This window comes from Aspergillus nomiae (assembly GCF_001204775.2).
Source record: "Aspergillus nomiae NRRL 13137 chromosome Unknown contig00378, whole genome shotgun sequence".
Taxonomy (NCBI): domain Eukaryota; kingdom Fungi; phylum Ascomycota; class Eurotiomycetes; order Eurotiales; family Aspergillaceae; genus Aspergillus; species Aspergillus nomiae.
In genome coordinates this window covers 11442-32618 of record NW_015378433.1, presented here as the reverse complement: position 1 = coordinate 32618, position 21177 = coordinate 11442, and the positions used below count along the sequence as shown (strand labels likewise).

Genomic DNA, 21177 nt, shown 5'->3' with positions numbered 1-21177 from the left:
CTTTTTCCTTATTGCTAATGTAGTCCTCGTTGCTTTGTCTTCGCCCTCCTAAAACACTGCGAGGTAGAAGAGCGTCACTATTGTTGAGTAGCAATCGAATAATAGCAACTTTCCATGATCCTTGAAACTTGTGGGCTCGGTCAGATACATTGCACGCCGAGCGTTATACTAGGAAAACGTGCCCCAGAGAACTTCCCTTCTTCAGGCTTTTTGCACACAGTTTGTAGCTCCGTGAGTGATCAGTGAGCATCCAAGTTCACTCACACAGCGCTCATGTGCTGCCTCACAAATGCGGCGGTACCGAGAAAGCGGCCGGGACATGCAGCCAAACACTCCAGTTAAACGCTAGACAAGATAATAGCATCGCAGTACAGAGTATGCGGACATACAATCCTATTTTCTGGTTCATGGGGTGTAACTTGGCGCGGATAGCCATCGTTGGTCTAGTTTCCAGGCATGCTCGAGCAAGATCTGGATATACTTAGGATAGAACGTCAGGTTAACATACAGTTTCTCATTGATACCAATGTATGTACACTACAATACAGCCAGATCATTCGCCTGCCGTCGCTCACCTCCCAAACCCATATGCCATATGCCATATGCACGGTTATTTAGTATTCCATCAAGGATAGATATCGAGTAGGAGGGAAAAAATACAAAGAAAACGAGGAGTTAACACCGGATACACTAAAAATATAACGGCCCAAAAAACAGGTCCATGAAAGCACCCAAGAAGGATCTTCATCCTTGATGCACTTAACACAACAAACGGAGAGGAGTTATAAAAGAGGACGAGTAAGAAATGGAGGGTTTCCCTATAAACTAGGAGAATGAGGAATCGAAGAACCGCCTAATTAACATCCGACGCAGTCGACGTCGGCGGCGCTTCAGCCGAGGTGGACGGATTCAATCTGGCCGCCTGTAGGGCCTCGGGCAGTTTGAGTGGCGCTGATGCTTTCGATTCCAGTTTCTCAAGCTTCTCGCCCTTCAACACCTTCTCCATCTCCTCTTTAGTCAGTGTCTCGTACTCAATCAATGCCTTGGTCAGCAATTCCAGCTCATGACGCTTTTCGGTCAGAATGTTCGTAGCGCGCATGCGGGCTTCCTCAACAAGGCGTCGAACTTCACTTTCGATTTCTTGCTTAGTCTCAGAGGACAAGCTGTCATAGTTGGTGGAAAGATCGACATTTCCTAGTTTCTTGGAGTAGCCAAACCGCGTTACGAGGGTGAAAGCCGTCTCCGTGGCTTGTTGAATATCCTACAGGTGATTAGCAAATAGTCCCAAATGATGATGGCTATCAGAGGCTTACCGCTGAGATACCACTAGTAACCTTGTCAGGTCCAAATATAAGCTCCTCTGCTGCCTTGCCGCCCATGGAAACGTCGATATCAGACAAGTATTCGGTATAGTTTCTGGATACCGTATCCATCTCAGGCAAGAAATGGGTTATACCCAAAGCCATTCCACGAGGGACAATGGTGATCTTGTAAAGCGGCGTAGAAGAGGGCGAAAAGTAGGCAACCAAAGCGTGACCAGCCTCGTGATACGCGGTAAGAAGCTTGTCCTTGTCTTGGATAACCCGGCTGCGAGCTTCTGCGCCCATCATGATTTTATCCTTAGCCCAGTCAAAGTCCCTCGGGCCAACCTTTGCCTGTTTGTTTCTGCTTGCGAAGATGGCAGCCTGGTTGACGAGATTCTCCAGATCGGCACCAGAAAAACCAGGGGTGCCGCGCGCAATGACAGCAACATCAACATCCGTGCTGATTTGGACTTCCTTCATGTGATGTTTGAGGATATCCATACGGCCCCGCACATCAGGAAGATCAACAACTACCCGTCGATCAAATCGACCGGGTCGAGTCAATGCCTTATCAAGCAACTGAGGGTAGTTTGTTGCGGCGATGATGATCACTCCGCTGGTCTGCGAAAACCCGTCAAGTTCCGTGAGAAGCTGGTTTAGTGTCTGTTTGACATAAGCCGCATCCCTTTCGTTCCTCTTCGCACCTATCGCATCCAGCTCATCAATGAAGATGATAGCAGGTGCCTTGCTTCGGGCTTGAGTGAACAGTTCACGGACACGCTTGGCACCGACACCGACGTACACTTCATCGAACTCAGAACCAGACATGTAGAAGAACGGTACACCAGCCTCTCCTGCCACGGCACGAGCCAGCAGCGTCTTTCCGGTACCAGGAGGGCCAACAAGAAGCACACCCTTCGGCAACTTGCCACCAAGAGAGGAGAATCGATCGGGGTTCAGCAGGAATTCAACCAGCTCCTGGAGTTCTTCCTTAGCTTCGTCGCAACCATGCACATCAGTGAATCGGACGGTCTGCTGCTGAGGTTGAGCTTCGTTGTTCTGAGGACCCTTGATATTCTTCAAAACACCAGTAGTTTCCACAAGGATAGTAACCAAGACGAGAGACATGTACGTGAAGAAGCCAAAATATAACAAGAACTTCACCCATCGGAATACGGCGCTGCCAAGCGACTCCTCTACGACGACGTATAATGGAGCCTCTTTGGCACCGGTGCCGTTTGACTTTGCCGACACACCGACATGACCGCCATGGTTCTGAGCCGCAACAGCCTGTCCGATAGCTTGGAGTTGTTCGGAATTGAGATTCGAGTTACCAACCTGGGCCGAGGCCGCGGCCGACAATCCAGCAGCATCGGTTCCACCAACACGTTGTAAGGCCTTAAAATAAATCGCTTCCGAAAGAGCATTAGTAGCAAAATGACCACTTTTATACCGTTCAACAACAATCGCAGGCATGTTGGCTCGAAGAAGGGCCTGGTAGAAAGCATTTTGAGCGTTTGCACTATTGGGGTTGCTGTTCGCGGTTTTCTCTTTCTGCGCTAACAACCCGTGGGATGGTCCTCCGAATATAAAACGCTGTTGCTGCAACCTTGAAAGCCCTATAACACTAGGCGCGTGGCGGAGACGGTCCAAAGATGTGAACGTTGAGTAGGAACGAAATGACGGCGAAAGGGTCTGACGGGAGACAAGAGACGGCACCGCCCAAGGTGTAGTTTCTAACAAAGGCCCATCGTGTTAAGAATACTTACAGGAAGTGATACAAGGGAAGAAAGAGGCATACCTTTGGAGAAAGAACGTGACCAGATATGGTGCGCAGGCTTGCTATGTATCCCCGGCCTGAAGGCTTCGGAGGGCACCGTGTGGAGGAACTCTGGTAGGGAAACATGATTCAACCCCTAAAGTATCGTCAGTAAGTTCCATTCACCTCGCTAAATCAGGCCTAGAAAGTATGCCGTTGAACTTACTTCCCCAACCGTGCGATGAGAGAGGCCCTGGGAGACGGCGGGACCGGAGGTAGCAGGGCTGCGCTCGACGTTCTTCCAAGGCGCATTGAGAAGCTTTGACATCGAAGGCCAGATATCCGATGTCGCAGCCGAGATATTCTGGTTGGTAGTCGGAGAGTTAGAGAAAGGAGTCCTATAAGCACGAAGACAGGTGGTGCTTACAGGCTTAGGAATCGGAAGTTGAAAGGCCATGGTAGACCGAAGGCGCGGCACAAAGCCGCGGAGCAGGATCTACCCCTCGGAGGTATATAAGAGAACAGAGACTAGTTGAGATGCGGGTTATCTCTTCGTGATCACAAATGCCATCACTGACCAGATCAGGAGCAGATGATGGCTAAGATAAAAGCGTCGGATGGATGAACGATAACGATGATGGCACCTTCGTCGGTGGATGCGGCGGCGAAATTCACCTGGCGGAACGTTGCCACTTCGGCTTGATTGCTCGGCCGTAGGGGGAGCGCAATCACGTGGTTTTAATATGCCTCAGGCAGCGACCGGTTTCGTAAAGCAACTTTGGCGTCATATCGTGGCATAATATATTTTTTGTATCCTTTTTACTAAAATCATAAATTTGCCCTCTCAGTTCTGATTTTGTCATGCTTGCTTGTCAGAGAAATCCATGTTACAGTATCGTAAAATCATGAAGGTCTATTTCGTAGCAACCCATGGTTCAGATCGGTTCCTTCAGAACCACTGGACAATAGGCCCTCGTCATTGCCAACTACTTCAATGTCTATTTATTACCACAAAGCCTGTGGTTTTCGGACATATAACTAAGACACTAAGCCCTTGATCTCAATGCTCCCGTTATCCATAGTCTGGAATCTATTCACATCTGGCGAGTTCGTCATTTATAGAAGCAAAGCACCACCGTTCCTTGCTTGATGGCCATTTTTCCAGTTAAACGCCCACAATTATGTCCAGAAAGATCATTTTTCTCATGGGAGCCCCCACGATGCGAAGCCTCCAATGGAACGAAGATGAGCTTCTCACAGCACCCATCTCTCCGTTTCAGAGTTCGGATATTCACAATGGAGAAGATTTGCTTTTCACAGATCCCAACCCTGTAAAATGGAGGCTATTACAGGATGAGAGACTTGTGGAGGCACCTGACGAAAACCCAGGACTAGGCATAGATAGAGGCACTCACTTCTTTACAACTCAAGATCTTGTGGCGCCTAGCAGCTTATCAACTGCCCCAGAAGATTCAACTCTCACCCAGTTCTACGACCATTCTTTCACCGTGCATGAGACAGCTGAGATTACTGCCCCGGGCGTCCATCTCGAGGATTCCGCGAAAGAAAGTGACATAGGGGCTGACAGCACAGGGACTTCTATTGCAACAGAAGAATCCCTTGGGTTGGAGTTGCCCATCCAAGGAGGCGTTACAGATCTTCAAAACATTCCGAGCGCTGCATACCTGACATCTATTGTGCCACAAACCATGACGGTGAATCTCATTGTCGGAATTGCTACAATTCGACCACCGCGTCGCATTGTGACGCGGCGATGGAAGAACGAACTAGACCTTGTCGAAATAGTAGTGGGAGATGACACAAGAAGCGGGTTCGGAGTTACGTTCTGGCTCCCCCCAGTGGAACAAAGGATCGCCCCAGGTCACCATGACGAGAGCCATGAGCTTCGCAAAATGCTGGCGACTTTACGGCCGCGAGACATTGTTTTGTTGCGCATGGTAGGATTGAGCTCCTTCCGGGAACGGGTTTACGGACAGAGTCTCAGGAAAGGGATCACCAAAGTCGATCTACTTCATCGACAGAGGGTCGACGTAACAGATGCGGGTGGTATGTACAGTGCAAGGAGTCTCATGAACCATGATACGACAGCCAAGAACGATGAACTACTGCGAGTCAAAGCAAGAAAGGTGCGCGAGTGGATCAGACGTTTCGTGAGTACCACGACGGATTTAGCAGGCGGTGATGCAAGGGAGCCCACGCAACGTGGGCCGAGTTTACCTCCAGATACGCCAGAGGATTCGTCGAGGTTATAATTAGAACCAACTTTGTAGGAGGAGGTATGTTGTATTTTAACCTATGTACTCCGGAGTAAAGGTAGGATTACAGAAATGCCACCAGGAGCGCATTTTTAACTTGATTCCTCACAGCTGATCAGGAAATACAGGGACAGGATCCCGAGGTACTAAGTGTACATCCATACTACTTTACTCTTCGCAGTAGTACCTATCACATCTTAGTGCAACGCTATGTAGGGAAATTATAGTCCCTTAGATTGCAGGACGTTAATAAACTTTATCCGCATCTGCATCTGTTCACAGGATAAGCACCATGCTGTACATAAAAAGTCGTCCTTCCTTCATCTGGAGCATAATTTGCATGTCTCCCCTTTTTTATTATGTTGGGTAAGAGCTTTGCTCCTTACAGGATGTACTTAAATTTAGGGGGTGTAATGGCCCCACGAAGCACCTGATCCGAGTTCCCAAAAGAGATCTAGGCCCAGAGGCTGTACCGGCAATACTGTACTGTAATTCGTCGAGCACGGCACATGGTGGCGCTGGCTGCAAACGTGCAAAGGCGGAGCTCTTTTTTGGTGGTACCTGATACCTTACCATACCATCTCCGGCACCCCCTAAACAATGTTGCATCTAATACAGGTACATCTCCCATACATACATGCTGGGTCTCCAACCGCCAGGTGTTCACTGCTTGTTATAATTGATCTTTATTTTCCTCTCCTCCTCCTTCTCCTTTCTTCTTCTGGTTGACATCGTTTGATCTGTCAACGGCCGTTCCCTCGACCGATTGATCTCAGTCCCCATCTTCACTTTCCACTGCCATCGTTCTCTCCCTCGTACGGGATTGCATATTAATTCATTCCCCCCTCCCCCTGCTTTCGTTTTACCCCCCCCTTATCTGGTCACTCGTTCAAAACAACCGTCGCCGCTGGTTCCTACAATATACCACCATATTAACATTTCCCTCTCTTAACTTCGTCCCACTATATAATCATGAAGGGTATGTGCTCCTCTCAGTACAGTATCCACTCGTCTTTGCTGACTTGATTTGATTGCAGCTCTTATTCTTGTCGGAGGGTTTGGTACCCGTCTCCGTCCCTTGGTGAGCAACTCCCCCGCCGACGATCGTGACGTACAGCATACCGGCTCCCTACGAACCCCTACTGACAGATATGATCGCTCAACTAGACATTGACCCTTCCCAAACCCCTGGTGGAATTTGGGAACCGTCCCATGATTTTGCACCAAGTCGAGAGCTTGGCTGCTGCTGGTGTCACGGATATTGTCCTGGCTGTGAACTACCGTCCAGATGTCATGGTTTCGGCCCTCAAGAAGGTTTGTTCACGAAAACAAGTCAGCCCCCATGCTCATGCTTACCGTAACTAGTATGAGGAACAATACAATGTTAAGATCGAGTTCTCCGTCGAGTCTGAACCACTGGGCACTGCCGGCCCCCTGAAGTTAGCGGAAAAGATTTTGGGCAAGGACGACTCTCCATTTTTTGTTCTAAACTCCGACGTCATCTGTGATTATCCTTTCAAGGAGCTGGCTGAGTTCCATAAGAACCATGGGGACGAAGGTACCATTGTTGTTACCAAGGTTGACGAGCCCTCCAAGTATGGTGTCGTTGTTCACAAGCCCAACCACCCCTCGCGCATCGACCGCTTTGTCGAAAAGCCTGTTGAATTCGTTGGCAACCGTATCAACGCCGGTATCTATATCATGAACCCTAGTGTGCTGAATCGCATTGAGCTGCGCCCGACCTCCATTGAGCAGGAGACATTCCCCGCTATTTGCAAGGATGGACAGCTCCACTCATTTGACTTGGAGGGCTTTTGGATGGACGTTGGTCAACCGAAGGACTTCCTCAGCGGCACTTGTCTATATCTCACTTCCCTCGCCAAGCGCAACTCCAAGCTACTTGCGCCCAACTCCGAACCCTACGTGTATGGTGGCAATGTTATGGTTGACCCCTCCGCCAAGATCGGCAAGAACTGCCGCATTGGCCCCAATGTAGTCATTGGACCCAACGTTGTGGTCGGTGATGGAGTTCGTCTGCAGCGTTGTGTGCTTCTAGAGAACAGCAAGGTCAAGGACCATGCCTGGGTTAAGTCGACCATTGTCGGATGGAATAGCTCCGTAGGCCGATGGGCTCGTTTGGAGAATGTCACCGTGCTGGGTGACGACGTTACTATCGCCGACGAAGTCTATGTTAATGGTGGATCCATCCTTCCTCATAAGAGCATCAAACAGAACGTTGATGGTAAGTGGTCACCTCGCTTGTTCAACGCGTGTTGATTCTAATCTTTCTACCAGTTCCCGCAATCATTATGTAAACCCTCTCTTCTCATGTCGACATGTCCTCAAATACTTTGCTTCCAGTCGCCTGCACCTCAAAGCCGCCCGATGCATGGAACCGGAGTCGGTTTATTTTTACTTCGATTGATTTCAAGCAGGCCTGAGCTTGACAGGATTTCTGGGTCAAGGCCATGACCAATCCTTGGAATACACGGCGGTCCTGACACCTTTCTATTTACCTTCCCCCTTCTTGCATAATCTTTTATTCCATTTCCTTATCCTGCTCCACCGTACGCAGGTGCTGAATGCCTTGATGGCGAAAGCTCTGCCCTCTACAGATTTTTAGTAATCTTATGTTTCCTTCACTACGTGTTGCCGCCGACCCGTCGACTGCCTTGCGTCGCATCTTTTCTTTTATGTTCTATCTTTGACATTGCTCTGAAACCATTTAATCCTGTGTTTCTTCATTTCAGTCTTGCTAACACGTTCGTGCTTTTTGTTGCACCGTGTCTGCTTCCTTAGGGGATGGTGGGCAATTGGGCAAATACTCTATCGGATCTTAATGATGTATGTGGACACGGGGTTTAAGGAATGTAAATATGGGAGGCAGAATCAGGAAAACAAAAGAATACAATGCAGTTATGCATCTTTGAAAGAAGGGATTAGCGAACGGCCTGCACCTTGTACAAGAAATTTACATGCGAAGATTGACATGGTATCTATCGTATCATATACAAGCCGAGATGTCTTTTCTAGGAAATCAGAACCCCAGACCAAAATCATCAGGGCTTACCTCATCCAAATCAAGAATTTTATCCCACTCAATTCTCAGCTCCTCCATTTTCTGCCAGCACTTTCTCCCCAGCTCCTCAAAGTCTTCCTTCGCCTCCGCTGTAAGGTCCACCGCGCCTCTTTTGCGCCGACGCAACCGATCCTCATCCACAATAGCGGGGCCAACAACACCACCATACCCCCATCCGTCCACTTCAGTAGATGCCGCAGTATCCTTGCCAAGCCAGCTGCTGGACGAACCCCATTTCGCTCTGCCACCGCCATTTTGCCGATACAGCGACTCAGCCGTGTCCAAGACAGACTGAGCGGACAACGCCAGCCATACAGGAGCACAGGCGCCCAGATAAGTCGACACTGTATGCCAGGGGGACCCGAGCAGCCGGGCAAGGAAGCCGACAGCAAGCATTGAGTAAAAGAGCGGCCAGGCGAGCGGCATGATACTCGTACCACAGACCCCGGGGTGAGAGAGGTACGTATTCGGGGCCGAGTTATCATCATTAGTTATTCTAGGTCTTCCAAATCCACTGTTATATGTTCTATTGTCGTCGACGGAGTAGAAACTCTTCACGAAGGGCTTGGTACTGGGGAGATCGGCCGTTAGCGCCAAGACGTCGGTCAACGCCTTGGAAGATTCGTAAGGCACTGAAGTCCGGAGACCCTGGATGTCATCGATGTCGAACATCTTCACCGTGGCTTCTATGCTTGAGACCCAGATGATGCGGCCGGGGCCATTGGGTTGTCCTGACCGTCGCAGCAAGGGCATGACATTGTGCGCTAACATGTAGTGGCCGAACACATTTGCGCAGAAGACGGAGCCCAGACGGGGCTCTTGGGCTGCTAGCGTTGTGGTCTGAAAGTCTGTTACCATGCCAGCGGGGGCGATCTTGTATGAGGGCCAAGAAACTTCGTGGACGAGGTCGGTGAAGATGCCCCAGATGGCTCGCGGCCAGTTCAGGGCTGACCAGCCGCCAATGCCGGCATTGAGCACGATAGCGTCGAGTTTGGGGCATTCATCGTTCAGGCGGCGGGAAAGGGCGCGGACGGAGACGAGGTTGTTTAGGTCTACGCTCTCCGGGATGAAGTTTACCTTTCTGGTGGGGGCGGGTGTTGCGGAGGTTTTGCGGAGATGGTCCTGGAGGCGGAGGAGGGTGTCGTTCCCTTTCTTGGGGCTTCGGGTGGTGAAGATGAGGGTTAGGGATTGGTTTGTGCGTTGAGGAGAGCTGAGGAATTCATCGACTAGACGACAGCATATCGAGAATCCGAGACCACTGTAGATCGAGTCAGGAAGCTGAACGTGATATAGGGGTTGGTTGGTGCGGGAGATGGGTTGGGACTTGCGGGTAGAGGGATGCAATACCTGTTTGCGCCAGTGACAAGGATATAGACCTTGTCCTGGAGATCCTCGTCCGTTCCGTAGTTGAACATAATGGGCCACTTGTTGGTATGGCGTCCGTCAAGAGGAAGATTGATGGAGAACTAAAGTGAGATTCATCAGCGTTGTGTTCCTGTGCGCTAGTCCTGACCGGGATTAGCTCCCTAACCTTATGTGTGGCTGGATTCATTGGCTAATCCCTTTTTGGGAGTTCATCCAGACTTTCATCTCAAACTGAAGTAGAGAACCATTTCTCTCTCAAGTAGAAGTCTCTGTCTATTTCGATATCTTTGCAAAAATATGAGTCCAGTATAGTTATCTACATCTGTTAGAGAAATAGAAGAAAGGCTCCCTGGTTGGAGCGAATCTTTTAACAAATTTGACATATGTATACTACACACAAGGACACAAAATACCCACCCATACACCTCGTCTTTCACTTCTTTATTGCCTTCCGTTACTTCTCTGCGCTATAAGCTGTTATCTATCTCCTAATGCCTTTCAACACTGGCGATACCAGTCGCGGTACTTTTCACGGTTGGGGAGAGCCCCTTAAGGAATTGAGGCTTTCCAGTAAGAAAGAGGAGAAAGACAGGGAGGAAGAACTCCATATCAATTCATGAACAATCCAACGCCTAAATCATTATATGAGCAACATAGCTTTCCCTGAAACAGAAGGAAATAAGGAAAAGAAAAAATAGAACTCTCCGCTAGGGGTTACTGTCATGATGAGGGTGCCTGTTCTAAGAGTTGTTGCACAGGGAATGATCGGGATGCGTTCCAGTAGACATAGAACATTGACTAGAAGTGATCAGTAGAAGACCTCTATGGATCCTGGGCTGGGAGCCCACCTTAGCCACTTTTGCCTCTGCATCTGATGGCCTCAGCCCGTAAACGATTCCCTTCCAGTATCTTGATTGTGGCATTTCCGAGATAGCCGATCAGGTTCGCTTGCGTAGGCTCCCCATAGTGGATGGCAACCTGCTCGTCTTGAAACCGGACAAAGCTAGAGACAGCCATGGCTTCGATGCCAGTCAACTAGATGTGCTAAGGCTTATGCTTAGAGGACATTTTCAAGGGAAGTAGATTCTAGTCATGCTCATACGATTCGAGCAAGGGCGTTGGTCTCTCCGGAACGTGGATAGCGTGTCCTGGGTACAAAACAATCATCGCATACGGGGGATGTCGTCTAACCAGGGCGTTTGATCCAGGCTCCACACCGGACTCCAGATATCTACAAGCTCTTCATGGTTATCTCATCAACCTCCAGGGTTTGCCGCAAAACCGAGAATGCGATGGCCGGGCCGAACGACGAGGGAGATCCAATCACTCGTCAAACTGACGATGCGTGGCAAATGCCTATCTAGATCAGAGAAATCCCGCTCCAACTGCTAATATACCAGGAGAACTTGATTTGGTTCCTCTCCTCGAGGCGCGAATCTGAGGTCCTGCTGGCCGTAGATATATTTCCCAGGTGGAGGTTAAGACGATCACTAAACGACCACTGGGCGCTGATGGTGTCTTGGAGGACTTTCGCCACCGGCCTTCTTTCCGAAGTATACGAATCGAGTAGAGTGTCAGGCTCTACTCAGCCTATCCTTCCTCCACGGCATGAATCTTCCAAACTAGGTTATGTATGTACATCGGCGGACTCTGCGAGTCTGTGTTGGCCCCGAGGCCACCCGTGTTGGGGAATGAGTGTGTGACGTCGCCCAGGACGAAAGCATTTGGAAATGCAGGAGACCTGTAGAAGTCAGAGATGCGAAGGGGCACCTCCCAAGCGCAAATATTGGCTATCTCGTAGTCCGTCTGCTCGCCAATAGCCTTAAAGGTGAAAATGGGCGACGTTAGTTACAACAGGAGAGAAAAGCACTTGGAAGGAATACTTACTTTGTCCATGGCGCTGCGACAGTACTCTTCGGTGAACTTCTCGACGGGATCATCGTGAGATATTCCGAACATCAAGACTCAGATTGACGTGCGGTCGTAGACAACCAAAACCTGTAGCTCTTTGCTTTGGAAAATAACGTGTAGCATCCTCCTCCGGTACTTTCTCCAGTCTGCCGCCACGGTGACCGAGATATAGCGGGCTCACATGGGATATGTGCTCTTCGGGACATGGATGGGAATACCAAAGGCAGAGCGGATTCGAGAGTGTGCACCGTCGTATGCGAAGAGGCACGTGCTGTTGACGTGGATGATGTCGAGGACACCAGAGCCCTCGGTACTGTCATAATGAACGTGACTAGCCTCACCTCCAGTGCGTACCATTGAAGATATTCTTCGAGCAATATTGAAAACTACCGCTATCTTGTAAACTAACGGTACTATTCAATTAAGAAATCCATGTGGCTTCAACCCTAGAAAGATATATCAATAGATAGTTTTCTGTTTAGGTCTACCACCTGAGGAGTCCTGAGTTCAGTGGTTTCCTAAGCAGAATTCAGTGGTTAGATAGGATCAATTATCTCTTTTCACCTTTCGATAGTACACACCGACATTCACAGGGGCCACTGGAGCAAAAAATCAGTTGATCCGAGGGATGCCAGTACTGAGCCTGAAGTTCGAAACTAGTAGCTAAGCCATGTATAATGCAGATATTAAAGCTGTCAGAACAATAGCGATAAGGAAGTACATCCCAGTCGACTCCAGAACAGTCACCAGGGGATGAGAAGATCAACATAAGCTACGGAGTACTACTTCTCGGGGCCACTCCTATGGCGGAACAAGACACAGCGTTGTCGTAATCAAACAGCGGTATGGCCGGAGTAGCGACGGTATATAGCTCAATAACAACGTTCTCGTTATTGAACAAGGTACCTCCGACTATGCAAGTCCGGATGCGCAGAGGAAATAGTCTGTATACTCCGTACCTGGTCCCGAGATCCTCGATGCTCCCACATGCTCTAAACGCATCAATAATGGCCTTCCCTGCATGCATCTTCTCTCCTATCTGCAGCTGCGAACTGAAAGAGTTAGATTGCTCTTACTCGGGATACCCCCAGCAATCAGGTCCAGTTCCAAATGACTACGGGTCACTTGAGGATGCTTAACCATGTCGGATGGCTTCCCTTCCATGCTACCATGAAACAGGACAGGCAAACATTTGCTACTGTGACATTCAACTCACCACGTTATCAGATGCCCAAGCCTATAACTGGCTTCCAGCACGCCACATGCAGCTCTACCCCTGACATTAACAGATGTAAAGGGCACAGTAGTATTGGCCCTCTAAGAGATGTACCGACAGTTAGGACAGTTCTGCTATAAGGGGGAACGGATGCTGGTTCATAATATCGGATCTTATGGCTGTCAGCAATCGCGCTTGACAGCGAAGATCTCTGAGCACGAATCGCTGCCAGGGCTCCTCCCAGGGATGTGTTCACACAGTACAAGAACGACTCATAAAACATTGGGCGATATGAATCAGCCCCCGGCTTATACTAGTCTTCGACATATCCTCGGGGCGGTCAGCGTGGATTGGATAACGTATACACCTCGTTGTATTATTCCGACCGATGGCTTAATAAACAGTATAATGCATAACTAACTAACTAATTCGAATCAAGGCATTACATATGACTGAAATCATTTGTTGGGTTGGGACAAGACAAAGCCCTATGAGCGGGGATGCGGTAACCGAACAAATCTACATGTTAGCACGTCCGTCCACGAGGTCCTCACGAAGTAAAGATCCACAAAGCGACAGACACTTTGAAAGTAGGAGAAAACGAGGGAAAAGAAGAAGAAAATACACGAGGGGCGAAGAACTCTACGAACAGCTGGTGGTCAATATCAAAAGCCACTCTGCCAAGACTCCCGACCCCCGTGCAATATCCGCGAACGAGAAGGAGTGAAACCAAGGAAGTCTGGCCATCGATCCAGAAGCCCGTCAGCATAGAAGCGAGGCTACTTGCATAAAGAACAAATAGATGGATGGAACACAGCCACTCCGAAGGAAGATCCATGTCAGCACGAGTTCATGGCGAATGGCTAAGAAACTTAGTAGGCTTGGTTAGGAGTCTGGATGTCAGACGAAATGCGGTCTTGTTTGTAATTTGGCTAGTATTTTGATATCCGCACTTCGAAACCAATCCAACTGGGGGCCGAGGAGGTATGGGGGAAAGGGAAAGAAGGCAAAGAAGATAAATCCGAATTACCAGTCATGAACCACGATCACACATGACTGACTGACTGAGTCAGTGCCGATGGAGCCTCAAATGCCTCAGTCCACCGTCATCCAATGTTTCTCCGCGAAATCCCGCGAAATGGAGTCTGGCGCCAGTGGCTGCAAGGGGGCCAAAAAATTGAAAACGGTTACCACAATGCTGGGGATTTGACCGAAGATGACCACAATGAAATTCGAAGAAGGATGAGAACATCGAATCAAAAAAGAAAAACAAAAACAAAAAGCCAAGGTGCTCCATGGGTACTTGTCCACGGACTGACTGACTACTCACCGACAATTCTTCGGCGGGATTCGGTGTTTGAGGTTGAATCTTTTCATCATTCACAGAATTGTGCAGTGATGGATTAGTGAACCATGACTACTGATTAATTACGGCCACTGTCATGATTTCTCGATTGAACCGCCACAAGGTACAGGATTCGATGGCGTGTAATTCCACTCTTGGCTCCGTAGGGCCAATTTGTCTTTTTTATTTATTTAATTTTTATTTTTTTTTTTTGTAATTTATTTAGTTCTTTTTTTTGGAACTATTGTACCTATCATTCGATCATTAATATATATTTTTTTAATCGGCCACCCCCCTCACAAGCCCACCCGGGCCGTTTTAACTAGAGTACGACTAGTCGTAGTGTTGACATGGATTGCAGTGGGAAGTTGCGACGAAAAACATGCAAATCGGAGATTTTCTTCCTGGGCGCCGCCCTACCGAACGTTGCATGGAACACACATGTATGTATGTATGTATGTATGTCTTAACACCGCCAAAACCATAAGGCATCCATCTCCAGTGCTTAGTTTCTCACTCCACTCCCTGGCCTTATGCACGATGAAGCAATGGACCGGTTTCAAGGGCGGAGTAATCCTCTGATCCGTGACAATGCCGCGGCACGACTGCAGTCCCAACTTCATTCCAATGCCAAGGGACACATGATTCTGTGATTTGAAACCTATGATGCAGTAGTCGCAATTGGAGAACATGGTCCGTCGAGTGTCTAGTCGACTTGCGGGAAGGTACTGCGAGTCATATGCACATCTGGGGAGGGGTGAAGCTGATTGCCGGACTCCCGCCGTCGTAGTCACTTCCCATTAGCTCAGAAGCTGGCTGCATCGATATCTCTGTTCCTACTTCCACTAAGAAAGATGGTAAGGTACCCTGGGGGGTCGACGTGCAGGAGAATTTGGATCTAGTGATGGGCGCGGCAGTCGGTGAATGGATCGCTTTATTCCTTTCCGTTTCCGCGTGTGACAAGAGAAACTCAAGCCACCCCTCATCTTATTTTGAACGACTGAATTCAGAAGTAAAAGCAAACGCAATGCGGGGTATGGGAGGTTTAACTCACCTGTGCCTGTTACTCGGATATGCAGCCAATGACGCCCCCGATTTTCACTCGATAACACCCAAAGAAGAGACGGGATGGAAGGAGCATGATAAACGAGTCAAGAGGAGAGGATATCGTTTCCTTGTCCATCATTCAGCATTTGACATCAACATCCAGGGTTTCCCTCAGATCCTTTCCTATTCAGAACCAAATCATGAGAGGAAAAGGTCTGGGGCTGGACTTGGGAACCTCGACTAAACCCCACTAGTGCGATGGTCAATCAATCGGTCAGTCAACTTCGTCCGCTTGGCGACACCATTACTAAAGATGCATACATTCACTAGTTAGCTAGTAGATAGAGAGCTCTCCGTTCATCATCCACCTTGATTGTTGGTTTCTGGTCTTGGGGTTTCTGGGCCACGCGCGTATCGTATCCCCTCATACGATCGATCGATTACGAATCGCTGTTTAGTCCATGTCAGACTCGCTACCACACCGTTGGAAAGAGCGTGTGGCATCGGCCAAGCTCCTTCGCCTGTGTTGATAGGCAGAACTTGACGTCCATCGTGTTGGCAAATCATCATGGCAATTTGAACAATACGAGGGGCAACAGACTTCAGGTCAGGGTTGTGATTTGACACATGACCCTTTTTCCCTCCCCTCCCCAAAAGCTATGCAGTGCAGTGGACTGCAAGAGAACCAATGACCAGGTCGTTGGGTTTAACTTACAGAGGAAAAAGCTGTGACAGTCGCAGCACAATGACGTTGTAGTCATCCTGGCCCCATGTATTCCATATTGGCTTATCTCTCTTTTGTTCTTGTTCTTGTTTCTCAGCGGCTGCGCCAGTTGGCGACAAGTAGACGATGGTAAACTGTAGGAAGCACTAACGTTAGGGATCCACTGTCCATGCCCAACGCCAGGTTTCGTTCTATTATGCGTACGATCGTCAGGCCATGCGTGTTTCTTTTTCTTTTCTTTTCTTTTTATCAAGTTTACAGTCTACACTTTACACTTTTCTTTTCAAGATGGCTTGGTGGATAGCAGGTATCTCATGCCACTAATGACGTGGATCCCAAGGGATGATAGTCGTTCCATTAAGAGGAGAATATTCTGGATTTCGTATACCAGGCAGAGCTCATAGCGGACAGTGTGACGCAGCGTAAGGTAACCCTACATACATCTCATGAAGGTCTACGTGGATCTGGAACATGTAGTGATATGTGGAGAACTGTGTTCGTGTCATCCAACGTACAGCATCGGCGTATAATCCTAGATTAATCTAACCTCTCGCTGCATACGGAGAAAAGCACTATATCGTACCTACAGGTAGATTAGATAGCCTATCATAAGACATCACGGGCAAGGAAAGTCACAGGTGATCTTCAAAGGCCAGGCTTACGGTACTGTGTATGGGTCGATTCTTTCCACTTAGGGGAATCCTCGGTGAGAACTTATGCGTATCCACAATGATTGTAGCTATTCACCTTGCGATGGTATTCCCTATTTGATTTTCCGGCACCTCGTATAAGGCTTACTTCTTGGTTTTTGGGTTTACCCGAGGATATTGTATCTTCCGGGGGCGGTGGTTAAGCTAAGGAAGGGGAAGGATGGTACGCTAGCAAGAAGATCATCTGGGGAGCCCATAGTATAAACAGCTACGGAAGTACGTACTCTGTACATACATGTTAGTTCAGGACCAGGAAATGCACGACAGAACTAGAAAAGGATGAAAGAGAGAAGTTGTGTATAGGAAAAATATCCCGTAAATAAATAATTGTCCCCTGAGCGTCTTTTACTTGAGTCGTGGGTAAATGACTTGGAATCTCGACGAGACCAAAGTCTAATTCCCCAGAATGACTGGTCTATCAAAAGGATCTCAATCCTTTCAGTGGGGACGGATTACGACCCTTCATGGTCAAGATTCTACGATCCCGGTTTAACTAAACCATGTTCTCCAGTCAAAGCTAGTTTGGTAGAAAAGTCGCGAACAGCCGCCTGAAGTACGATTGTTCGTCTCCACCGTCATGCATTTGCGCTTCCCACCCTTACAGCCCATCGCTAATATTGGGATCTACAACTCACCCCAGATAGGATTCAAAGCCTCACGGGTCTGTTTTGTTTTTTGCTCTCTCTCTCTTACTCTCTTAGTAATCCTTGTCAGAAATAGCACAGGTATGGGTCTGAATGGGTATATGGAATTGGAGTAACTACCTGACTGGCTGCTGAGCCATGTGGGTAGAATTGAAAGCCACGGGGATTGAGGAGAATGCAATGAAAGGTGGCTTCGGTGTCCAGCACGTTCACCGTAGCTGCAAACGCCATGCGGTGATCTTCATATGTCTGATTGTTCTTCAATCACGATAATTGTGACCCCTCAGTAAGTGGACGGCCTTGATTCTAGATTGCACTTGTCTTCCTTCTCCCCATGCCCTCGGGTGGAAGTATCACCCGTCTGATCGCATCTTGAAGTCAACCACGTGGTGGTTGAAGCTAAGGAGCTGATGTATCCGATGCGGCCTCTAAGAATGAATGAGAAATGGCTTCATTCCAATTCCTTCGGGATTTGAGTTTCAATTTGATTGCTAATTCCTGGGATCACACCATCGTACGGGGTACAGAGTTCCTAAGGGTATCACAATCTGATCTCCAGTGTATGTACGTTGAAGCAGCCCTGAGATCTAGTACGAGGTAGCGAACATCTCCAGTAGCGTACCAGTAACTAGTACCGAGTACATACATACATACGTCCGTATACGGATGTATGTAGTAAGTACCTTCTAGCTTCTCGGCAATGACGGTAATAACCCAGTGGGACGATTCCCGAGGAGATTGAAATCTTACGCGCCTCCAAGGGCGATACTAGATGAGAAGCATGCAATTACTTACTTGGTGGCCTTCTTCCTTCGAGTACTACTTGTGCTTGCACATCCAATGAGGTATGAACATTCGGATGCACTCCGTATTGCTCTCTCGTTAATAAAGTGTATCCCTTGCTTATGATTTTCCTTTCTGCATTCTTAACTCTGTTTTCTGGGCTCTCCTCATCTAATTCGCTCACCGTCCTGTCGACGCCTGCTAAGTACCAGGTCGTTCGCCTACTATAGGTATGTACCAGGGTCTGCCTCAGTCCGTCACTTCCACTGGGCTCTGACAGGCGCTTGTCAACCGTCCGTAGTACCCTAGTGGTGGCGATCGTAATTGTAATACGGGAAAACTCTGGGTCTAAATTAGTTTCTGCTAGCTAGCCCGTAACCCAATCATACTTGAATTCTCCGTGAGTGGTACAACCGGGAGCTCCTAAAGAGAGGGTGGTACTGCGTAACCCAACCTTAGGGGAGAACACCGACGGGTAGTAACCTGGTACACCCGAAGAATAGCCCCTGTAAAAGATGGGGCATGAGATTAGAATTTCCGTTTGAGTTAGCGGTGCCGAGCACTTGTAGTACCACGGAGTACTACTAGTACTGTCCTAGGGGAGGAGAAGGGGGGGGGGGGAGCCAAAACCCTTTTATAGCTCACCTCCATAATTTATACCCACGGCTATCGGTCGCTCGGCTCCGGAAGCTTTCCTGATAAGGAGCCTATAACTTTGAACTATTATAGGATATCGTATCCATCTGCCAAGGTACCCTCACCCTGGGGCGTTTTCCTTCTACACATACACCACTGGGGACTTCCCATGAGCACCAAGACATTCGAGACGGCGTAAATAATACCGATTAGTACTGTCGCATCAATAATGTGGGATCCCACCATGCAGGATACTAAACCATCCATAGGCTAGCGGAAATTTTTCCAAGGAAAAGGCTGGACGCCCAGTCGGCAATGATTGGCCAAGCCTCTAATCTAGAGCCCAAGGCACAGGCAGCTGGAGTGGGGCTCTCCGTTCCCCCTCTCCAAATAATCTTGAGCGGAAGAGTGTTCAGTCGGTGGGCAACAAACCTCAGACTAGTCCATACCCCAGTCGTTATCGACAAGCCAGACCCAGACAAATCCCTGCCTGTCATTTTTTTTTTTTTTCTTTTCTTTTCTTTTATTCCTTTTCTCGTTTTTTTTGCCCTTTTCGCTTTTCTCTTTTTGTTGTTATAGTCAACATTTAATTCTACAGAGCAATATGTATTACTACTTCCAAAAGAGTCTCTTTCTTTCTTAGCAATCTTGGTACTCTGAGAATACCTAGTAATAGCGATCATATCTCAAGAGTATCTAAAAAAACAAAACCACAACATCCTGATTATATTGCTACTCTGGCATACTAACTATTCTGGGTAGTAGTAGTCTCTAGTAATCGGATCCATCCTCTCGATCAGTGTATGATACATACATACATTTGTTAGCATGTACTGATGTACAGTATGCTCTAGCCTTGTTCCTTCGTTTGTTCTAATGTCTGGTAATGCTTTGTAAAACAAGTCCAGATTGATATGTGAATGACTTGAAAAGACGTTAGGCTCAATCCTATCGAATCATCCTCTCTCTGGCATTTGATCCTTTTCACAGTCTTCCAACCTGTACCTCCGTACGGTACGAAAGGTGTACACGAACTGTAGGTAGGGACATGGATTCTCGAGGCACGTATCCATGGAGTATGCAGCCGTTTAAATTACAGAACGCAGAAAATCTCATCCACGAGAGGAAAGGATGAGGCAAAAAACAAAGGGAAAACCGAAAAAAAAGGAGTGGTCGCCAAAGCCTAAGATTTTCCATGCTGTCAGCTCCCATTCTTTTTTTTCTCTCTTCTTTTCTTTCCATTTTTACTTTTCAGGACCGAGAGTTATTGCCTCATTTCCTGTTCTTATTTTGTATTTCAATCCCGTTTCATCGGCTTCTTTTGGCTCGTTATCTCCTAGTTTGTTTTTACTTCTTCCAGTTGTTGTCTCCATACCGGACTAGAACGACATTTAGGACCGACGTTTGTCTGTATCACCGTCGCAGGACGACTCCACCGATCCCGACAGCTTATTATCGTGGATATTATTATTATTTGATCATCTTTTGGGGGGATTTTCTAAAGTTCCCTTTTGCTTTTGCTACTCTTTTTTTTTTCTTTTTTCTTTTTTTCTTTTTCTCTCTTTTCTCCTGTCTGTCTGATCCGTGCCTCTGGTGTCTCCCAGTCTATATTTGACGACAGTCGTTATTATCGTATGCCTACCTGCCTTGATAATAGGTACAGGAAACCAAACTTACCAGTGGGTTGGTTCTAGTGCGACTTACTCCTACTACTTCTTCCTATATTGCCGGGAATACTTATAATAATAATAATATTTATAAGTAATCAATTTATTATAATTATTATTATTATTATTATAAGTATTATGCTCCAGCCTCAAATCAGCGACTGCGGTTGCTTTTCCCAATTCGATCCATCGGCCTTCCTGTGACTCGTTGGCCAGAACCTCCCCCAGTCATCGAAACAGCTGCTGCATGCCTTCTCGGATTTAATTTCTGTGACAGTCTCTCCACTTAATCGAGATTTGACTCCTCTCCCGGTCTTCTTTTTCTCTTTTACGCCTCCTTCGTCTCGCTTTCGATCCACTAATTTTCCACTCCCGAGAAGCTGTTTTTATCTATCTACTCCATCGTCTCCATCTTCCTTCCGCCCCCTCCTATGTTGTTGTCTATGTAGTTGTTCGTTTGCATTTCATTTCAACGCCTTCGATGCTTTGATCTCGTTTGAATTTGGATTGTATTTCACACACTCCCCCTTCCGCTTGATCCTTTTGTGCTATACCCACCTTCAATTGTCTTGTTGCCCACTTAGATCTATCGTTGTTTGTTCATCTGGTTTCCCGGTATCCCCACCGTTGTCCGCTCCCCGCTGTCCCTATCAGCGGTTGTCCCGCATCTGAGGGTAGCCTTGAATATCCACGCCTCAGACAGCTGCAGCC

The 21177-nt window shown here is 48.0% G+C and overlaps 4 protein-coding genes across 4 annotated transcripts; 2 read left to right on the top strand and 2 right to left on the bottom strand.

The window, feature by feature from the left end:
- Positions 1-733: 733 nt before the first annotated feature.
- On the bottom strand, positions 734-3520 carry ANOM_010674 (i-AAA protease YME1; the record flags this gene model as incomplete). The annotated part of the gene is made up of 5 exons (XM_015555930.1): positions 734-1261; positions 1314-3040; positions 3106-3220; positions 3290-3427; positions 3491-3520. The coding sequence occupies 5 exons, from the start codon at positions 3518-3520 to the stop codon at positions 854-856; spliced, it is 2418 nt and encodes an 805-aa protein (XP_015403016.1). The 3' UTR covers positions 734-853.
- A 748-nt stretch (positions 3521-4268) lies between these two features.
- On the top strand, positions 4269-5336 carry ANOM_010673 (uncharacterized protein; the record flags this gene model as incomplete). The annotated part of the gene is made up of 1 exon (XM_015555929.1): positions 4269-5336. One exon carries the CDS (start codon positions 4269-4271, stop codon positions 5334-5336), a length of 1068 nt encoding a protein of 355 aa, XP_015403019.1.
- A 715-nt stretch (positions 5337-6051) lies between these two features.
- On the top strand, positions 6052-8334 carry ANOM_010672 (mannose-1-phosphate guanyltransferase). Its single transcript, XM_015555928.1, has 5 exons — positions 6052-6318; positions 6377-6420; positions 6507-6653; positions 6705-7581; positions 7635-8334. Exons 1-5 carry the CDS (start codon positions 6312-6314, stop codon positions 7652-7654), a joined length of 1095 nt encoding a protein of 364 aa, XP_015403021.1. The 5' UTR covers positions 6052-6311; the 3' UTR covers positions 7655-8334.
- A 42-nt stretch (positions 8335-8376) lies between these two features.
- ANOM_010671 (3-keto-steroid reductase) lies at positions 8377-9863 on the bottom strand (the record flags this gene model as incomplete). The annotated part of the gene is made up of 2 exons (XM_015555927.1): positions 9766-9863; positions 8377-9676 (listed from the first exon to the last, which is right to left on the bottom strand). Exons 1-2 carry the CDS (start codon positions 9831-9833, stop codon positions 8377-8379), a joined length of 1368 nt encoding a protein of 455 aa, XP_015403017.1. The 5' UTR covers positions 9834-9863.
- Between the last annotated feature and the right edge of the window lie 11314 nt (positions 9864-21177).

What these genes read in the sequence shown, in the direction of transcription:
- ANOM_010672 (XM_015555928.1), top strand. An exon ending in GTACCCGTCTCCGTCCCTTG is followed by an intron (nt 6,421 to 6,506) that starts GTGAGCAACTCC and finishes TCGCTCAACTAG; the next exon opens with ACATTGACCCTTCCCAAACC. An exon ending in TGGTTTCGGCCCTCAAGAAG is followed by an intron (nt 6,654 to 6,704) that starts GTTTGTTCACGA and finishes TACCGTAACTAG; the next exon opens with TATGAGGAACAATACAATGT.